Genomic DNA, 19,623 nt, shown 5'->3' with positions numbered 1-19,623 from the left:
TTTCATTTGTGGCTTATAGTAAATGCCCCAAGCATACTTTGCACTCACATTAATAACCACTTTGTCATCACAAGCCTTCCTGATGCTACCTGTTTCTGTGGGTTTTGTTCGTGCAATTGTTTTCACAAAACAGAGCCAAGCGTGATTCTTGCTAGCCTCTGTAAATAGGGAAAGCTGTGAAATGATCTGTCCCCTTTATTCAGATCATTCATTTCACATTCGGAAACCGGTTTTATTTTTAGTAAGCAGGGCAGTGGTACAGCCTGCCTGTTGTAAGTGGTCTGGTTTGGGACTTTTCTTTTTGTTCTTGCCAGTTCAGTGTGAGATTCCAGGCAGGCTGAAGTGTGCTGGGTTTCACTTGCTGTCACTACTCAGGACTGCCATCAGAAGGAGAGCGCTGGCAGTGCTCACGCTGCTTTCCATATCACTAACTGGGAGCGCAATAAATAGCGTTCGGCTCGTTGTACGGCTCCTGAAATGAATGCGTGCAGAGGCTTCGGTTAGCTGCTTCTCTCCCGTGCAGAAGGGGTGTCACTGCTGGATACCTCTGTCTTTCTCTCCTGTCTTCATTGCCAGGTCTGCTGGGGCCGGGTCAAGTGGCGCTGCCCAACTTCTCACCAGGTAATCGCGTTCCTTTCCTACTGCATCAGCAAGCCTGTGTTTCAAACGTGTATGCAGAGCTCCTCTGCAAGACACTGGGGTTTGTTCAGGCACAGGGATTAATAATCTTGCTAATTGAGACCTTGTTTGAAAGTAGGTTAAGGCACGACACTTGCTTGCCTCGTGTATCCCTGTTTTGGGTTGCCGAAACGCCTGTCCTTGCCAGGAAACGCAGAGGGCTATTTCCTGGTTTTGTGCATGTGGACAGTGTTTTTTGGCTGTCAGTAGCTGAACTGAACATGATAGTAATTCTGCAGAGTAGTGAGGCTTGATGCTATCTCAAATAAGACATGACTGTGATTTGATTTTTATTTCAGGAACCACGCTTTTCTCCTTACCCTCCTACTTCCCTGTAAATGCTACTATTTTTCTCCACTGTTTTGACCCTGAATTTCTTGGGGAGCTTTTTGTTTGTTTGTTTTGGTGCTAGGGTCTGGACAGAGACTTTAAGAGACAGGAGAGTGCTTTAGTGAACATTTGGGGCTTTGGACAAATTCTCTAAGGCAGCATCTTTACGTGTTCCTAGTGTGTAGTGTTAGGGGGTCTACAATCAGCGCAGAGTCATTAAGTGTCACTGTAGCTGGATAGCTTTGGGAGAAGTGCTAGAGGTGCATTTAAGACTTTAGGCCTGGCCTCAAGACTTAGGGTCTTGATTTTGGTACGTTTCCTTCAATGGAGACAGCAAGCTGGGTCCTGTACACCCCTATCTGCCTGGTTTGGGACTGGGTGAGAGCAGAGTGCGGCACCTCTGCAGAGCCCCAGCTCACGCTCAGGTGCTGCTCTGTGCCAGGGTCCTGGGGCAGGGAACTGCAGCTTGGGGCCAGATCAGTCCCACGAGCCTTCAGCTTCCTGGGGGAAGAGGGTGGAGGTCTGTTTTGGTGCTCAGCAGGATGTGGCTAGTCCTGGGCTGTATTTCTTCAGTTGTGACGCCTTCTCCCATGTGCTCCTGAACACCACAACATTAGGGAGTCAATAGTGCCGTGCTCTGCTCTCTCCTGCTGGAGGTTCTTAGTGTTGTTCTACAAATGGGAAGGTCCTCTGTCCTTCCACCTCAGGCTGAGGGCAAGCACTAATACTTCACGTTTTCTGTCTGTAAGATTATGGAATCACACTGGCAGTACGGGAAGATGACATGACTCACTCAGGATCAGAGGCAGGACTAGGTTCCAGGCCACTCGTTCTTGTGTGCTCTTGGTATCCAGCTGTGCTTTCCGTGTCCTCTCTGGGCCGGTTTATCTGCCTCCTAGCTCTGCCTGCCGTGCCCATGGGAAGCCTGTTTCTTGCCAGGGCTTTGAGGCCGATGGCACTGAGGCAGGGCTGACGCCAGGCCCTCCACTATGGAGCTGTGCGGCAACCCTCAGGGAAAGTCCTGCGCCTACTGAGTGGACGGGCCCGCAGTGCAGCTGGGTTTCACATGTGGCCTGGCTCATTCCACAGGCCTCACTTTTCAGAGGAAGGAATGGGATTTTTTAGGCTAGCTACGACAGAGCTTGGTGGTATTTCTGTGATCTGTTGTGGTATGGATTAGGGCAATCGAGGTGCCTCTCAGGGTAGTATCTGGCTCAAGTTATCTGGACAGAGAAGACAGGCACTGCAGCAAGCACAGGTTCTTTACGAACACCCTCTTGCAGTGTGCTGACACTGTGCTGAGGATGGATACTTCGGATCTGGGAAATGGGGAACAGAGACTGTTCATGTCTGCATCATTGCTTGAAACTCGGTTATCAACAACCCTCTTCTCATGTGGCTATGCATGCCTCTAATATGAAAAAAGCTTCTGATATTGTCTCATAGTACATAGGTCTTAAGCCCATAAGCTTTTATTCCAGCTGGAAGCACCTGCCTCGCTTGCTGGCTGTCCCAGAAGAACAGGCACCGGGTGGCCTCTTCCTGCATTGCTCAGGTTTTTCCCTTCATCCTCATTGCCAGCATATCTAGCAGGCAGGGAACTACACACCATTTTGTGGGTGCGGAACTGAAACACATGAAGGCACTTTCATTAGGGTTGCACAGAGAAATCTGTAATGAAGTCGGAAATGTAACTTTAGACAGAAATACACAAGTTCCCGTTCATGCCTTGAGCTGGTCTCTAGCACTGATGTGAAGCATGGAAGCCTGTATGGTTCCTGTATTTGTTGTCCTCTGTAACCTTAAATACTTTCTGTCTTCTGAGCTGGATATTTTAGCAGTCAAGATATGCTGGAGGTGGTGGAATGGCTTGCTGGTCAAGTCAGTTTGGAAATTCATACCAATAATATTACACAGGAACTGATTTTTCTTTTCCTTCCACTGAACTGTCCTGCCCATGCTTCTCAGATAGGTGAGTGGTTAAGTTAGTCAGGCTGTCCTCAGTGGAAATATTTTTGAGTAAAAATCTTTTCACATTCAGAAGTGTTGAGCTCAGGTTGGAAAAGATGTAAATGACAACCAAAATTATCAGGAGAAACAATCACATGCACAGAAACTGGAAGATTTTACTTGTTCAGCCTCACAAGATGGAGGAGATCTGGTTCATCTGTGAAAATACATCTGGTCGAGTGGGCTTAAAAATGGAGGAGAGAGAAATACTGCTGCTGAAGGACTGTTGATGCAAGAATAAATGACACTAAATTGGCCATTAAAATGGAAAATAGGGGGCTTTAAAGCATAAGACCAAAGAAGGCTTAGACCAGCCACCCAAAACAGTTAGGGAAATCACCTAGAGAGGTTATTTGTGTTTTAGATGTGATTTATGCGACTATGACAGTTACCTGCTGTTGCCACAAGCTTGATTTAGTAGCTCAGAAGTTCCTCATTTCCACAGAAAAATCTGCCAGATAAGGTTTGCTTGCCAGCGCGTTATTGCCACTGCCCTTTCCCCAGGGAGATGCTGCAGCACTTGGCTGTCCTGCCTGCCTGGTAGAAAAGTCCATGGGGAAACATGACAAGCTGTGGTATTTCTTGATCTGCTGTGAGATCTGAAAAGACGTGAGCATTTGATTTCTCGGAAGGTGAAAGTAATTTCTCATAATGCGAGTACAGATCGTTACTGCTACGGTTATGGGAATGAAAGGTTTCTCTCCGCCCTGCCTTCTTAGTCCCCTTCTTCAGATGTCTTTGCTAACAGTCTGTTATCCTCCTCTGCTTGATGTAGGGCTCAGGCCAAATTCTTCCCTCCCTCCTGCACCAGAGGGACCAAAGAGTGGCCACGCTGCTGTCAGTGAAGTTACCCTGGCTTCGCTTCGTCACATGTGACAGCAGAACAATAGCACTGTGCCACTAAGTGGGAGCCGTGCTTTGTGGATGTTTTTTCCTATTATTTTAGAGACAGCAGCAGTGTTAAGCTACAATGAAGGGTCTCATAATCACACTCCCATTATGCTTTGAAAAAGGCTTTAAGCTTTGTGTTTTGTATGTGGGCACTGCAGCTAGACGCTCATTCGCTGGCAGCATTTGCTGTGAATCATGCGCACAGCTTGAGGCATCGCCCTAAAACCCCCAAGCATCCCCGTGTCATATGGCATTTCTCCCAAGGACATAGCAAACAGTTTATCATCCCCAAGGAATCAAGAGGAAGGGGATCTGCCATTTAATTTTCCTGTCGAAGTCAGCAGGCCAGCTCCCTAGGCTCCCTCTGTAGTCTGTAGAAAGGGAAAAGACCCTCGGGAACATTGCTCAGTACTCTGTGTTAGTCTACAACTGCATTGCCATCAGGAGGAGCTTTTCTCTCCTGAGAACGTGGGTATGGTAGAAAAAATGGATTCCTACAACTTAGCACATAAGTCGGGTGCAAAGCATTAGGCCATCAGAATCCCCAGTCCTCTGCCAGGTGCCGGGGAATGCTTCTGGGCCATGAAGGCTTCGTTTCAGGAGAGGGCTCCACAGCTTATGGGTCTGAATACTGCCAACAACGTGTTTTCACATATCTGCATCATTTTCTAATGCATACACAGCTGACATGAAGGAAACCTAAGGTGCACAGACACTTGGATGGCTTCCTTTTAGTTTTTTTTAGGTTCTTTTTTTTTTTTTATTTATACATCATCCTTCATGGATGGTGTATAGGACGGATTTCAGCCTTGCTGGCTGCACTCTAGTAGTGAGCACAGTGACCCTAGAAACGTGCTTGGTTTTTGGTCAGTGGGAGTCAATATTGATTTGTTTACACACACATATATATATATGTAAAGCTATCGTTGAAAAGTTTGAAGTAGAACTGCAGTAGAAGTGCTTTTCCTTTGTACGTTCCTCTACATTGAGTCACGTAAAGCATACAAAAGCTAAAAGGACTGATACTAGTATAGTCTTGCTTGCATTTTTCTCCTTCTGCACCAGGCTCGAAGAAGTGTGTACCTGGTGGGTGATAGAAGGGAGACCTATGCAAAGACACTGATATTTCCCATAGCCTCTATATGCTTGTGTCCAGTCTGTGGAAGGCTTGCCAGGTATAGGAAAAGCATTGCAGAGTTCATCAGTCTAGTGTGGTTTAGAAAATGATCATCATGCAAGAACTTACTTTCTTTGCACCTGGGGAACAAATAATTCTGTACACAGTGGTTGCTCCCACTTGAATATTGTTACGTAAAACTTTGATTTAATGCAGGCTTCAGTTAGAGCAAACTCTGGAGAGAGGCTGTATCACTAAGAGCGATGGCTTTAGTGTCTGTCATGACCACATATGTTTTGTTAGAACATAGTACAAAGGCTGGAAGTTTTCTTGCTGCCTCTGCCAGTGATGTTTCCAGATTCTGCAGCGTGAAGTGACCAAGCAGACAGTGCAGAAAAATAAACAACCAAAACACTTAAGTGTCCTATCAGCACAGCGCAGTTAGATCATCCAGATGCAACTCCATGTGTTATCTTAGACAATACCCGCCATACCCCATCATTCATCCTGCCCCTTATGCTTTGGCAATATCTGAATAAATGGGGGCAAAAATGCACATATGATATTTCTCAAGGATGTGTTTGTTTCCTGCATAACTTTTCCACACATTAGGATTACAACCTGAATTCAAAGAGGCACTGAGCCTGCTTTCAAATGACTATGATCCGGAGGTAGAAGCTGTGTCAGAGCAGCCTAATCCCCTCTCAGAGCACTGGCGAGGACGGCACTTCCATGCTTGTCTGTTCTCATGGCAGTGTCTGCTCCCTTTCTGCAGACAGCAGGGGAAGACGGGCTCAGGAGGCATCAAACCACCCATGCAGCACCCTGGGCTGCTCCAGCAGCAGGTGTGCGCAGCACCAGCCAGGGCCACCTCTGAGCTGCCCTTGGGAGGAGGTGCTGAGGGTCCTCAGCTCCTCGGGCAGTGTGGGGTCCCTGTACCGCTGCGACTCCCTCCCAGGTGCCAGCACCAGCACAAGGCCGTTTGAGGCCTAGGTCTGACTAGCACAAGCTGGCAAAGCAGAAAACAGTAGGACCAGAGCGCAGAATGTTTGTTGTACCTTTGTAACATGAACATCTGATCAAACTACAAAGCTCCAGTAGCGGTTTCTAAAAGCACAGCTCCTCTCTGAAAGAGACTGCAGAAGTGTTTCATGTTTGTCTCAGAGACTTGATGGTAACTGTGCATGGCTTGCAAGTACAAAGAAATGTTTTTTTCCTAACTGTCTACCCTCCAGATGCAGCCTGAACTCAGAACTGAGCTACGGTCTTTCCATCACCCTCTGATCAGAGGTTTTGATAGAAAAGCTGAGTGCAGCAGCCTCTATAAGCTGGGTCCCAGCAGCATGCCTGAAAGGACTTCCAGGGGTTCACTAGCTCGTGTGTGAACTGGAACTGAAGGCAGCTCTTGCCCTCCACCATTAATTTTGAAATAGCCACACTCTTCTACATGGGGTTGCTGTGCCCGTACTTGCCATGCTGCCTTTACCGCCTCAGGCGGAGCCTGCTGGAGGGACTTGGGCACCTAGTAGTACTCAAGGCCAATGGGACAAAGCCCCATGCATCATTACAGAGCTATTTAAGGATGTTGTTAAAGTGAGGAAGGAGAAATGAACCAGGTGGAAGAAACAGCTGCAAAAATGGTTCTCAGGTGGGAGTAGAAGAGCTTCTACAGGCAAGTCAGATTAGACTTGCAACCTCTAGATGAGAGGAGAAGACACGTGCTTCACACAGAAGGTAGAAATGCATTGTTCATGCTTATATCCCTGCTTTCCTAAGCAGGCAATGATGTTGCTTTCCCAACCGCACTGTTCTCAGATACTTGTTTTGTGGTAAGAATTACAGACAAAAGAGAATTCAGCCAGCACTGCCAAGCCCTGTCTAGCCAGGCTCAGTTCCCTCAGCGCCTCACACATTCTTGAGCCCTCCCTCCTTCTGTACAAGAAGGAAGGGAAGCCCAAGGTCTGGTGGAGGTTGTACATGCATTTTCCAAGCAGATCAGCAAAATGGGAGCTGTACACAGATCGCTGGCTAGAGTTTACTTCAAATGCAAGGAAGACAAATGACCCCACATCCTGTAATGTGCCAGCTGAGCTTTTGGTCAAGATCTCTTCCCTCCTGTTCCTGCTCTGGGATGTGAGGCTGTAAAGCCTTACAGTCAGACTGCCACCTTCTCTGGCAGCAACACCAGAGGAACTTGCAACCTCAAGCAGAAGCAAGGAAAGCCATTGGTTTCCTATGTACCCTCAACAGCTCATGATCTTGGTTATTTCTTAAAGCAAACAAGTCAGATCAGGGCTTGTTCCAACCACAGCAGGCACTGAATAGAGCATGGGGACTGGTGATCCTGCTGATACGGAACTTGTGTTAGACAAACCAGTGCTCAGGAGCAAGCAAAATCCATGTCTGGGTGACTTCTTCCACCCTATAGGAAATAGTGAGTCTTGTGCAGGACCAGAGGCTGTGTGCTGAAATAGGGTCAGGCCATCAGTCCTGTGGTCCAGACGGTGCCTGTTCAATTGGTGATGGGGAACAAACTCTAGAGGGACAGCTCCAGGGCCAAATTCATCTATACATACTCTCAGGTATTCTGGTATAAGGCTCTCTTTTTGCTGTGGATTTGGGTCTCAGGATTAGCTTTGGTATCTGATGATACAGGAGCTCTAACTGAAGCTTTACCCTTGACTGTGGTGTTTATAACTCACTACCACCATTTTGTCTCCCACCTCCTTCCTCCTCAGACAAGGGAAGCCTCTAAAGAGAGGATTTCAGGGAGCTGAAGACATCATCTTTGTCAGCTTGGATAAGGCTGGCTAATGAGAGGAAGGTGGATGCAGATATCAACATGTTTATGCACCTGGAGCAATCAGCTCCTTCAACCAAGAACCTCAGAAAGCTGAGGAATGGGCTGTGTAAGAGAATGGTCCATTAATGTTTATAAAACATAATTATGCTTCTGGCTGTCTGCTGGGTCCCAGACTCTCCCAGCTGATAAAAACAATAGCAAGCTGTCACACCTGATTCTTTCTCATCATTCCAGCCTTGCAGGTGGAAGAGAATCTGTAACAAGATTGGGAAAGAAAGAGGAGAAAAAATTTCTTTTCCATTCCATGGGAAAATAACGTGTTGAATTATCATCTGGAAACTGTGGGAAGAGCCAACATGAGCAACGAGAGGCCAGTGAACCCTGGTTCATCTCCACTGACTGAAGGCCTGAAGAGAAAGAGAGGAAGACCAAAGAAGCAGACACAGGTAAGTGTGCATCATCCAAAGAGTCTGCCTGAGGATGCTCTGATATTAGTCTGATGGGATTTGCAGGCAGTAAAGAGCAAGGGAAGGGAAGGCATGCTGTGGTAAATACTAAAGCTATTCAGGAAAGCAGCAGCATGTGCACCCCGGGGCATATCAGCCCCTGCCTTCAAAGGTGCCTTGAGTGTGGCATGCTGCACTTGTTCAGGCTGGGAAGTGGCATGAGAGGAGCTACCCAGATACCTGTGGCAGTCTGGAGAATTTCAGGTGCCACAGCCCTCTGCTTCTGCACCAGTAGCTGGATAGATGGAAGATGCCCAAGGCCTTTTCTCTCCCCATTCCAGGCACTATGGACAGAGCTCTGGGAACTCACTCATTTTTCCCAGGCCAAAATGTAAACATGATAAAGGGGTAGTGCTGCCCATCTTCTAGTTTGTTTCAGCATCTGGAAAAGCAGAGACAACCTAATAAGTTGTTCCAGGGACCATCCTGCTAAATTTTCTCTTTTTTTTTCTTCTTTTTTTTTCAGGTGGAGGCTGGGGGACAATTGCTGGTGAAGAAACCACGAGGAAGGCCAAAAGGAAGCAAGAAAGTGAGCACTGTAATTGGACAAATGGTAAGAGTAAATGGCTTACATGCTTTTATGAGGGGGAAGAGAGAAGCTGGCTGTCCTTTCTACAAGCATTACTAGAGGGACAAGCAGGGAGGGTTCTCTTAGATTAAGGATAGGCAATGAAATTTGCCCCTCATTCAGTTCAGTTTTAGTTGCCACTGTTGTTTAGTTGCCACAGTTATCGTGGTCTTAGTCCTAATTCACTTTCTGGCCTTCCTGTGCTGTCGTTGCCTGTTCAGCAGCTTCCTTCTGGAGTTTCTCCTCTGCCATTGCAACATAATCACAACCAACACAGTCTGGCAGGCGTTTCCTCCTCAACTGTCTTCCATCCCCAGCTTTAGTCACCTTCTGCTATTTGGCTCACAAAAACTTTATGCAGAGGTCACTTTGGGCAGGTTCAGTGTATTTAGTCACAGTGCGCAGCAGATATGAGAATTGAAAATACTTTTTTTTGTATCGCTTTCAATATAGGTAGGACCTCCTGCTGGAAAAAGGCCAAGAGGGAGGCCCCGCAAGTGGGTGAGTACAGTGTTCAGTCCTTTTCTTCTCCTCCAGCCACAGAGCCCAGGCTGGGAGGGAGGCTTCTGTTGCATTTGTTCTTCTCAGGCTCTGTTGGCAACGACATTCAGCCTAGCTGACCCAGGAATCCAACACATTAGGGAAGCTCTGACTGCCCTTCCAGTACCTCATTCCCAAGATTCAGTTCCTGAAACCTCCTGGGAGCCCAGGAGAGCTGCTACACTTAATTTAAGACATACTAGTCTTCTACAGTCCTTCCCAGACTGGGAGGTCAGACCAGAGATCCTATCCATTCTCAAGCAGAGAGGTTGTCTTCCCAAGAATCCCAACAAACTGGAGTGAGTGCTTAGCATGTCAGTTTGCCTCAAAAGAAGAAACTTAGAGTTTAAAAAAAAAAAAAAATAGTGAATGACAAAACTTTGAATCCTGCCAGCAGGAGGCTCTTATATGCAGCAAACAAAGGATTAGTAAGAATCAGTAGTTAGAAGATGAAGATAGAATATTTCAGTCGTAAAAAAAAAAAAAAAAGTTTTAAATCAATAAGGATATTCACTCCTGCAAGTAATTAATGGCATGTTATATATCATTAGGGGTGATTAAAAACAAGCAAACAACCAAAACAAACAAACTAACAAAAACACAAAACAGACAAACCACAAACTGTTATTTAGTGTGTATTTGTTGACACAAAGAATTCTAGACCAAACCTAAGCTTTGCACTTGCTGCAGGAATACAAAGGTTTGTTCTACAGCTGCAGTGCTGCAGGAACACTTGGGATGGAGCTGGATCAGCAGAAACAGAGGGATAGTGCAGTCTGTGAGGGATACAGAGGAGGCTTGGAAGGAAATCTTCACTAGGGAGGGAGTACCAGCATGTGAGAGAGATGAAAAGACTTTTCTGACATGGTAATGACCTTGACAGACAAACGTTTCTTGGATGGAAATGGAGGGCAACTGCAAACCCTCTGCAGAACTGAATCTCCCTAAACAGTTTTGGGGTGGTGGGAGAAATATCTCAGGGCTGAAAAGGAGAAAAAAAAGTGTGTCGTTGTTTTTTTGCAGCATTTGTCTTTGTTTTTTAGGGAGGGGGGAAATGAAATGAGGGAAAAATATGAACCAGCAGCAAATTAAGAGAAGATTCTTTTATATAAATTGATTAGATACAAACAAGAAAGAAAAATATCTGTATATAGCTCAGAGAGCTATACAGCTCAGATAGATATGTACTAGAATGATATCTCACCATGGACAATGGAGCGATACCAGAAAGTGATGACGAAGAGGGACAGCCAGTCCCAGGACTTGGTTCTCTTTCAAGGGCAGAGTGGGTCAGAAGGATCTCAGATTCTGTGGGGAAGATGTTATTTTCCTGCCTGAAGACTCATAGATTGCCCACTGGACCAGCTGAGGAGCACAGTGCTGTTGAAGTAGGGCATCCAGGACAAAAGGGACTGGGAGAAGGGAGGCGTCTTACCTGCTGCTAGAGAACAGAGCTGAACATTGCTGAGCTGAAATGGAAATGCAAGGGTGAGCTGGAGACACACCATCAAGCCTGAACTAGGGACAGGGGCAGGGAGGGAGCTGTACAGCCATGTGACAGTGCCAGTAGAGTCCGAAGTCATGCCTCTTACTCCCCAGGTAACACAGATTGAAAATCTCTTCATAAAAATAAAGTAAGAGGTAGTAAAGGTGTTCCTGGAAGTCTTGTGATTGCAGGGTTCTCCCCAGTCTGAGGATTTGTCCTGGATCAGCGGGTTTCTTACTCCTTCACAGAAGGACTGGGCACTGGCAGTGTACTCTTATCAGAGTTCAAGCAATCTCCAACACATCTGAAGTTATTAATTGCTTTACAACAGAATTTCATACTCTTTCGGCAAACAGATGGAGATCTCAGGGAGTGCAAAAGCTGACCGTTAGTAGGTGCTCCAAAGTTGCAACTCAGCTAGAAGGAAATAGCTAGCAAACAAATGAATATTCGTGCTAAAAAGAGGGACTGAGGAGAACAGAGCAACTTCAGGCAGCGTACTCACCATGTAAAAGCAAGGTCAGGGACTGGCATCCAGGTGGTTGCATGCAGGCTAGCAGACTAAGACTGGTGTTAGTTGTCCCTGGGGACCAGTGAAAGTCAGGGTTTGGCAAGTAGCTTGGAAACAGTCTGGATATTGCTGAACTTGAGACTAGTATGAGGGATATTCATCTGCAGGTATGGTTTGACCTGGCCAGGTGCTTGAGGGGAGGCAGAAACTCAGAGAGGAGGAAGGAGGCCTCAGCTGATCCAGGATTGAGCCTTAGTGGAAAGTGCCTGGTCATCAGGAGAAGGCAGAGTGAATCTATGAATGTGACTACACAGGGCTCTGAATTTCCAAGGGGATGCAAGATAGAGTAATTTAAATAAATTATTTCTTAAACTGGTGGAGCCTACAGCTAGCACCTGGGTGGTACCACAGCTAGCCAGTGGGTGAATGCAAATGCAGAGGCCAAAGGACTCCAACTGTCATGGAGTTTCTGGTATTGATTTATGCATTCTTCGTACAATCTGAAACAGGCAAGTTTAACCTTCAGGAGTGCTACAGTGCCTTTCAGCTGCCAGCCTGGTAAGGGAAAGCAGGCAAGGAAGTTCTGGGGGAGGAATAAATTCAGTCACAGCTTCTGCTGTTACCGTGATGCAGTCTGAACCGTGGCAGGGAAGCCTTGGCTGTGAAGCGCTGTTATTGTAGGGTTTACAGTGGAGGAGGCAGCAGGAGCAGCCAGGCAGTGTTATGCACGTGCTGCCCAACATCCTTCAGGGCACAAAGACCCGCGTGTGCGTTGTCAGAAGCTAATACCTGAAATAAAGCTAGCTGGAGTAGGTTTCCTCTCCAAGCTTCCTTTCTTTTGTTGAAAGAAGATTCATTTTTTAAAAAAAAAAATCTTTTTTTTTTTCCATGGAAATTCTTATTTTTCAATAATAATAGTCTAAGTGAAACATTTCCTTATAAGTTCAGTTGGCAGTTTATTTTTCCTTGAGACCTTTTTGATGCACAGAAGCAAGCCAACAGATTGGAGCATCCTGATGGTTCTCAGGATATACTAATAGTCGTGTCGGATGTCCAGTATTCCTCGGTTTTGTGTGCGCCTATGCTCCTTTCCATTTTTAGAACCACAGAATAATTCAGGTTGGAAGGGACCACCAGAGGTCCTTTAGTGCAAACCTCTGCTCAAAGCAGGTCTAATTAGATCAGAGTGCTCAGGGATTTGTCCAGCCTGTAAACATCTATAGCATTCTAGAAATCATTTACAGCTATCTGTCATCGCTGACAGGGTACAAATGAGGTCAGGAAAGACTCTTCCGGCCATTCTCTGCTGGTACAGATTGCAGTAGCTGCCATTCTAAGGCTAGGATAGGGGCTTTGTGGTTAAATTAATTGAGTTGTGTGCCAGAGCTGTAACTTAGGTGTTTATTGTTATAAACAAAAGAGATACGTAGCAATTTGTAAGAAAAATCTTTCTGCTTTGTTACTGCCAGTTTACTGAAGCTAAAGCTTTTTGCACACTGACTTTTTTGTTTTAGTGATTCAAAATATTTCGTCCTCACTTTGGTTAATGAAGCATTATGATGCTTCAGTTCAAAATTCATTTAACATCTGAAGAGTTTCTGGGGGGCAAAGACAAAACAGAAGAAACAGAGCAGACACTGGGATTTGAATTTTCAATGGACAAAACGTTTTGCTTTTCAGGACAGGAAACTGTTCTTAAGGATGAAAAAATTCTCTGTAGCTGCGTAATGGGGAGGTTTTTCAAAGTGTGGGGCTCGTGTCTCATAAAAGACTGAAAATGTGGGGACTTATGTTCTCTGACAGCCATTCAGAGACTCTTGTGAATACACATAGGTACTATATGCACCGGCACATGTTCTTGAATGCAGTTGGACACAGGAAGTGGTGGCAAGTCGGCACGCTTTCAGCACTGCATAGTCTCATGTAAATAACATAGATGCCAAGCCAAAAGCTTTTAATCAACTTTGCATATTTGCAATTTTGTCTCCTGATACTGATTCCATGTGGGGGATTTTGTTTGTTTCTGGTGTTTCTCTTCATAGCCCCAGCTAGCGATCCAAGAAGGAACGTCTGAGGAAGGAAGTCCTCAGGGAAGCAGTGACTTGAATTTGAACTCGGCGCCTGCCACACAAGGTTTGAAATTAGATAATTGTAATTACACAGGGCTAAACTGTGGAACCATGCTCCTAGCAAACCATGCATGTACCCCCAAGGCTGTAGCACTGGCTGCAATCTTTCTGGTAAGCCCTACAAATAGAGGAGTGTTTGGAAGGCTTCCAGAAACACAAGGAGGGGTAGCACACTGCTTCCATCTAATTTGGTGGTGGCTACTTGAGCAGAAGCAGAGGCAGAAAAGAGGGGATGGGAGAAGAGTCTATATATTTATCTTTATAAGATGTCTTTTATCGGAGGTGATAGTTGCTGTTACAGTATGAGTGAAACTCATACAGCATGAGTGAAACTGCCTGGCTGTGTTATGATAGTGTATATTCACTGTCTGCGTATAGGTCTTACTTAAAACTGTGAAGAGCCCCTAACATTTGGGACATGCTAGTGCTGATTCCAGCCTGCCCCCATGATAGCCTTGCTGTCTCCTCCCTGGTCGCACCCGACGGCAGCACTCCTTGTTAGCGGCTCGCACCCTAGCAGAGTGAATGACGACACTGGCAAGTTTCTATATAGGGCTGCAAAGCTATCTAAGCTTCTCTGAGATGAGATAACGAATAGCAGTTATCACTCACGAGAGCATGCAGATGCACCACCCACAGCTCCAGTCGCGCTGCAGATGTGGGAAAGTGCAAGTTCTATGCCACGTAGGGCTGTTCCTGAGGTAGACGCCAGCCAAACTTGTGTGCAGTCGAGCCCGACCTTCAGTGAGTGTTGCAGGAAGCAATTCATTACAAAGATTCCCCTGAGCGGGAGGTAGAAGGGGGCCAGCAGCCCCAGAGAGGCAGATGTTGCCTTGTTTTGCCGTGTGGTCAGCACAGCTGCTCCCTCGTCCCGCTGCCGTTAGCGCTGTGGAGCGTGGTGTGCGAAGCGACCTAACTGACGCCGGGCAGCCGAACCCAACCTCGGGTTCTTAGAAAGTCCCTGGAAATGCCACATGATAAAACGCCGGAGCAGTTAACCTCAGCTGCTCGATTCAGTTTCCTCTCGGGCCCCTGCTCCCGTATCACTTCCTGCCACCAAGCTGCGCGATCATCTCAGCAGAGCCGCAGGCCCGCGGGTGACGAGCTCACCTCCAGCCCCCCGCTGCCTCCAGCAGTGCTCACGAGCATCGCCCAAACCACAGCCCACGTGGGTACTTTCTTCTTCCTTTCGCTCTGAGTGGGACCCGGGGCAGTGGCATGAGGAATGTTTCCCTCGTGTCGCAATGAGGTAGACCCAGACGTGACAGGAACAGCGGATGCTGCGGCTGGCAGGAGACAGCTGTGCGGCACACGATAGTGTGGCATCAACCGCCCTGCTCCTGCACCAAGCAGTGCCAGGACAGAGAGGGCAGTTTTATCTGTGGGGAAGGTGCGTACTGCTCTAAAGGAGAAAAGCAGCTGAAAATCAGTAGGGATAGCAAGCACGGTATGAAACCTGGCAATCCTCTGGAAAACTTCATAGCAGTTGTTATTCACTCAGGTGCTTGAGGCTGGGTAGTGATCTTGTCTTAGAAACTGCTGGCTGAAAAGGGGAAACCTATTATTCTGAGCTCCTGGAAACAAGAGGTCCTGTGGCTTGTTTGGAAGTGAGAGGCAGCTGTGGCAGCTTTCAGACGGGAAGTTTGTGGATGAACCCGTTCTATGGGTCTGGGTTTAATTTATATATTATGGCTTTTGTGCTACTCATGTAGGAGGCTACTGCTCTGAGATTTGTTAGCAGGAGTCCGCAGTCACATAATGATCTTCTGCTATGGGCACAGCCAGAGCTTTTGATTATTGTGGGATTGGTTAGTTTGCTTTTTCCTTTCAGGTGAGGATTTTTGAGATGCTGTGCTAGTGGGAGGGCATAGGAGGATGCATGTGCTTGCTCATGCTGCAGGTTATATCCTCTACAGCTCTGAGTGGGAAAGGCGTCTGCACTGGACTTCATGTCTGCAACATTAAGAAAACTGCTGAAACAGACAGTGACTGCTTCCTTGCTTTTCTGTCAGTCCTCTTTGGGGGTAATAAAGAACCAGCAAGAACTGAAGGAGAAATGTGCCAGACTTGCAAGCCTGCCATGGCGCAGAGAAGAGAGGAGAGCTTCTTGAAAGCTACCTGTATATTTTTCCCATGGCCTTTGTAGCTGGGGATCCAGCTCTGATTTTCCCATGTATGTTTGCATTAGCAGAAGCCAGAAAAATTCACACAGACTATAGCTTCTGGGCCCTCAATAGCCCCATTCTGAGGCTTACTGCCAGGGGAAGCCATTCATGTTGGCTTTAGTCTGGAAGCCAGTACAAGAACAACAGGAATGTTGCTGTGAAGATCTTTGAGTGTCTGGGAACGGACCTATGCCTTCTTTTAACCTTGCACTGACTGTGTAACAGGGCATTTGGGCAGCAAGGCTCCTGGACGCAGAGCTCTAACTCTGTCTCCCATGATCTCTCCCTTTAGGCATCACTGGAAAAGACGGTTCCAGGCCCAGCAAAACTACTGGTCTTAGGAAGTCTCTGAGTAACATCCCTGCCACAGCTCAGTAGTATGCCACCTGCTCATGTCTTGCTGAAGCCAGAGGACTGGAAAGCAAATAGCATTCTTATTGTTATATTTTGAATTCTCCTTTTGTGATAATCTTGCCCAATCTTTCTCTCCTGCTGTCTGCTGGCTTACCCCAGCCATCCAAGCAGGGACTTAAAGGACAAAAAGAAAAATGTTTTCTCAGGGAGATGCCTTTCACAGTTTGTAGTAGATTTTTTGATAAGGATATTATCTTTTGTAATGATCCTTCGATAACACGGTGCCTCGTGCTGCCACAGATAGCAATAGTTCAATAGAAAAACAGTGTTGACTCAGTAATACAGATACAGGAAAGGAAATCCATTTACATAGCTAAATTCTGAATTTATGTCATACCACCTCTGGTAGATGACGGAGTGGTCCCAAGAGTTAAATTTTGCTCATTTGCTCACAGGGACTGTATCTGAAAGACACTTTGAGTCCTTCCCTCCCTGTATCGGAAAGAAAAAAACCTTAATGGCATTTCCAGCTTGTGTAATGTTGCTCCAGCGGTCAGTAATTTGGATGCTTCAGAGGAAAGCTCACGCCCTGGCATCCTGAGGACTGACTCTGAAATTTTTATCCTAGCGCTATCAGCTCAGGCCATCTTCCATTAACTAGCTTTTGGCCTGATGGCACTCCCCATGAATTTGATAGCAACTCTTGAGTGAACAATCTTTACAAGCTTAGTCACAACCACTGGATTTCATCACTTCCAAGGAGTGTCTCTAAAGAACCACAGCAACCAAAGGTTGCTTCCTTGCAGAGCTGCAGGATTCAACTTAAGTCACTGTTGTACCTTCATCCATAATGTGCGTTTGTGGGTCCTCTAGTGTTGCAGCTATGCAAATAAAAGCTTGCTGATACAGTTTAGTTTTGGGAGACAGCAGTATCCTGTTGCTCTGGGAAAGGGACTGAGAGCAGCACATTGTATGTCAACTCTGCTTTCAGTGTTGGAGCTGATCTCGCTAAATTCTGAGGAATGAGGATATTTCCATTACCCACTTACAAACAATGAAATCTTGTGGTTATTTTCCATCTGGTGGATGCTCTGCCTGCCTATTAAAGGGACAAAGTGGGTATTTCAATTATCTTTGACAAGATGTAAAATTGGCTAGCTTTACAGTGTTAAATATTTAAACAGAACATAATTGGCTTTAAATTTATGGCAGCGCATAGCAGAAACCCGTGAAATGTCAGTATATATTGAGCTCATTTATTATCCTTTCATCAGAGGTCTGTTTCCTTAGCAGGTATGTATTTAACACAAGAAAATGTCTGCAGGATTAAGAGGAAGGACTGACTGGAGAAAGAAAATAGAAAAACTGCTTTTTTCTCTTCTAGATCATTTTGTCCAGTCTGCCGTGTAGTAATGACCAGGGTTCTGATTATGTTAATTCTGTGTTGTCAGGTTTGCCCTAACAGTAGTTTCTTGTATATGGACTTTGGTGGTCTCAGCAGAAAAACTGCATCACGGTAACCTTTCTTGCCTCCTCTACCACGTATCGGAGAAATCAAGGATTAAATGGATTGGATCACAGGGTCTGACCTAAACCTTATGTGAGGCATGCTGCTGTATGTGGGAAGTCTGACCTCCTCCTGCTGCATGGATAAATCCAGGTGGGACACCATGCATTCAAGTCTGTAACTATCAATAGTTACATGAGAAGATCCAACTGGTGTTCCTCCAAGTTCAGGCTAGGGCAAGACGCAAGATTTCCTCTGCATCATTTTTTTAGACGCAAAATTTCATCTGCAGTTCACGTCTGCATTCAAAGGGCACCCCGGTGATACACTAAGATATTTTACCAACTTCTATACCTGATTTGTGAGTGGATTGGCAAATTTAACATTTTCCTTCAAGACTGTACTATGTATTTAATTGAGCCCTACTGCCTGAGAGTAATAGCTCTAACCATGTGAAACTGGAATTTCAGCTTCTCCTAAATGGATTAGGCATGGCATCTGTAAGAGACTTGAGCTTTTCTTATGACACTAGTCAGTCCTTTCTCAGCTGGTAACATGCAGGAGGGATGGAAACTGCCTCAGTTCAATAGTAAATCCATTTGATTCAGGTCAGCAGTGGTCTTCTGGGATATGCACTCAAAGTATTCCTCTTAGGGAAAAAAAAAAAAACTAGTCTTTGCTACCTCTTAATATTCTATTGAGAAACCACAGCAGAAAACAGATTTCTCTAAAAAATGTAACTGCTTGGGAACAACCAGAATTCCACACTATTAGGAGCCACTCTTCATGTAGTTGAAATCCCAGTCCATAACTTCAGCTTCCACTTTTATGCAGAGACTTGGAATGAAAGTCAATGTCTACTAAAAGCAGGCAAAATTCCAGTTGTCTTCAGAGAGCTAGGCTAGCTCTCATGCTAGTTTTTCTTATTTGAAAGATAAACACTTTTTATTCCCCTGTGTAGCCAAATCCTACCTCTAAACAAATGCATTTCAAATGTTTCTAAGCTTAGACAGTGGGTCTGAGTCAAAAAACAGGTCACTGCAGTGGGATCGGAACAGTGGAGATGACAAGGTGTGTTTTCTAGCAAAGTTTGGAAGATTCCCATAAATGGTTCTCATTTTGGTGTAGGCATAAAGAGTTTTGACTATTTGAAATTAGCCTCAGAGTTTGTTTTTAATAAAGGTATAAAACGTAGCACCTCAGGCTTCTGCTTTGCCTCCTCCATGTGCAACAACCTCAGCTCTCACACATCTCTAGGCAAACATGTTTCTCTTTCTTTACTGGAGTTTAAAAAAAAAAAAAAAGTTTTGGACATTCTAACACACAATTTGGTCACTCAGGAGCACCTGCAGACCTATGTGAAAACAAGGAATAAGGAGCATGAGGAATCATGAGGAAAAAAACCCAAGTGTTGGTACCTAATTCTAGCCTCTTGTGTATCTTACAGTACCTTGGAATTGGCTTGACTCCAATACAGGCTAATTCTGCTTCATGTCTATACCTAGAAGTCTCCACAGCGCAGTCTGTATATGCCACATAGTGTATATGCCACAGCTTTTTGTACAATTAATTCTGTTCCTCTGTATAACCTCTTCAGGTCATCTGACAGCTTTCCTAACCAGTCCCAAGTTATGAGTTTGTGGGCCAAAAAGTGAGGTAGAAAGCAAATTTGTTCTCTGAAACACACTAAAAATATCACCATGGAGCTGCCAATGGTGCTGCCCACAATGTTCACCCAATGTGGGTGAAGCTGTCCTGGACAGAACTGCAGGTAACCCAATAAATCCAGAGTTTGTCTCAGAATTCAGCTGGTTTAAGGAAAATATGGCCAACAGACAAGTTGGAATTTGTCCTCCTGCACTCTGGGTGCCTGGGATGTGCTAGGCTGGAAGCGCCTGCCTTCCTGACTTCTCCACTAAGCCTTCCCATAGGGGTCTGAGTTTCCACACAGAGGAATACTAAACTTTTAACTCTGCAGAGCTTGTCGTTTGAAGTTTTTGATGCTTACTTCACACTTTGAAAGATTAG

At 45.7% G+C, this 19,623-nt stretch overlaps 1 protein-coding gene across 3 annotated transcripts in view; it reads left to right on the top strand.

Moving 5' to 3' along the window:
* Nucleotides 1-19,378, top strand: part of LOC106042836 (high mobility group protein HMGI-C-like) — a 44,516-nt gene extending 25,138 nt beyond the window's left edge. For 2 of the 3 annotated variants that reach the window (XM_013191983.3, XM_013191986.3), the window contains exons 2-6: nt 8,064-8,275; nt 8,802-8,888; nt 9,357-9,404; nt 13,483-13,573; nt 16,027-19,378. In XM_013191983.3, coding sequence (XP_013047437.1) covers nt 8,186-8,275; nt 8,802-8,888; nt 9,357-9,404; nt 13,483-13,573; nt 16,027-16,112 — 402 coding nt within the window. In that variant the 5' untranslated portion in view covers nt 8,064-8,185 and the 3' untranslated portion in view covers nt 16,113-19,378. Of the gene's footprint in view, nt 1-304; nt 622-8,063; nt 8,276-8,801; nt 8,889-9,356; nt 9,405-13,482; nt 13,574-16,026 lie in introns of those variants that run through there. The other variant, XM_013191982.3, reaches the window with a different exon arrangement.
* Nucleotides 19,379-19,623: the final 245 nt, after the last annotated feature.

Source organism: Anser cygnoides, chromosome 10 (genome assembly GCF_040182565.1).
Source record: "Anser cygnoides isolate HZ-2024a breed goose chromosome 10, Taihu_goose_T2T_genome, whole genome shotgun sequence".
NCBI classification, from domain to species: domain Eukaryota; kingdom Metazoa; phylum Chordata; class Aves; order Anseriformes; family Anatidae; genus Anser; species Anser cygnoides.
The sequence above is the reverse complement of the archived record's forward strand: the minus strand, read 5'-3'. Positions and strand labels throughout refer to the sequence as shown.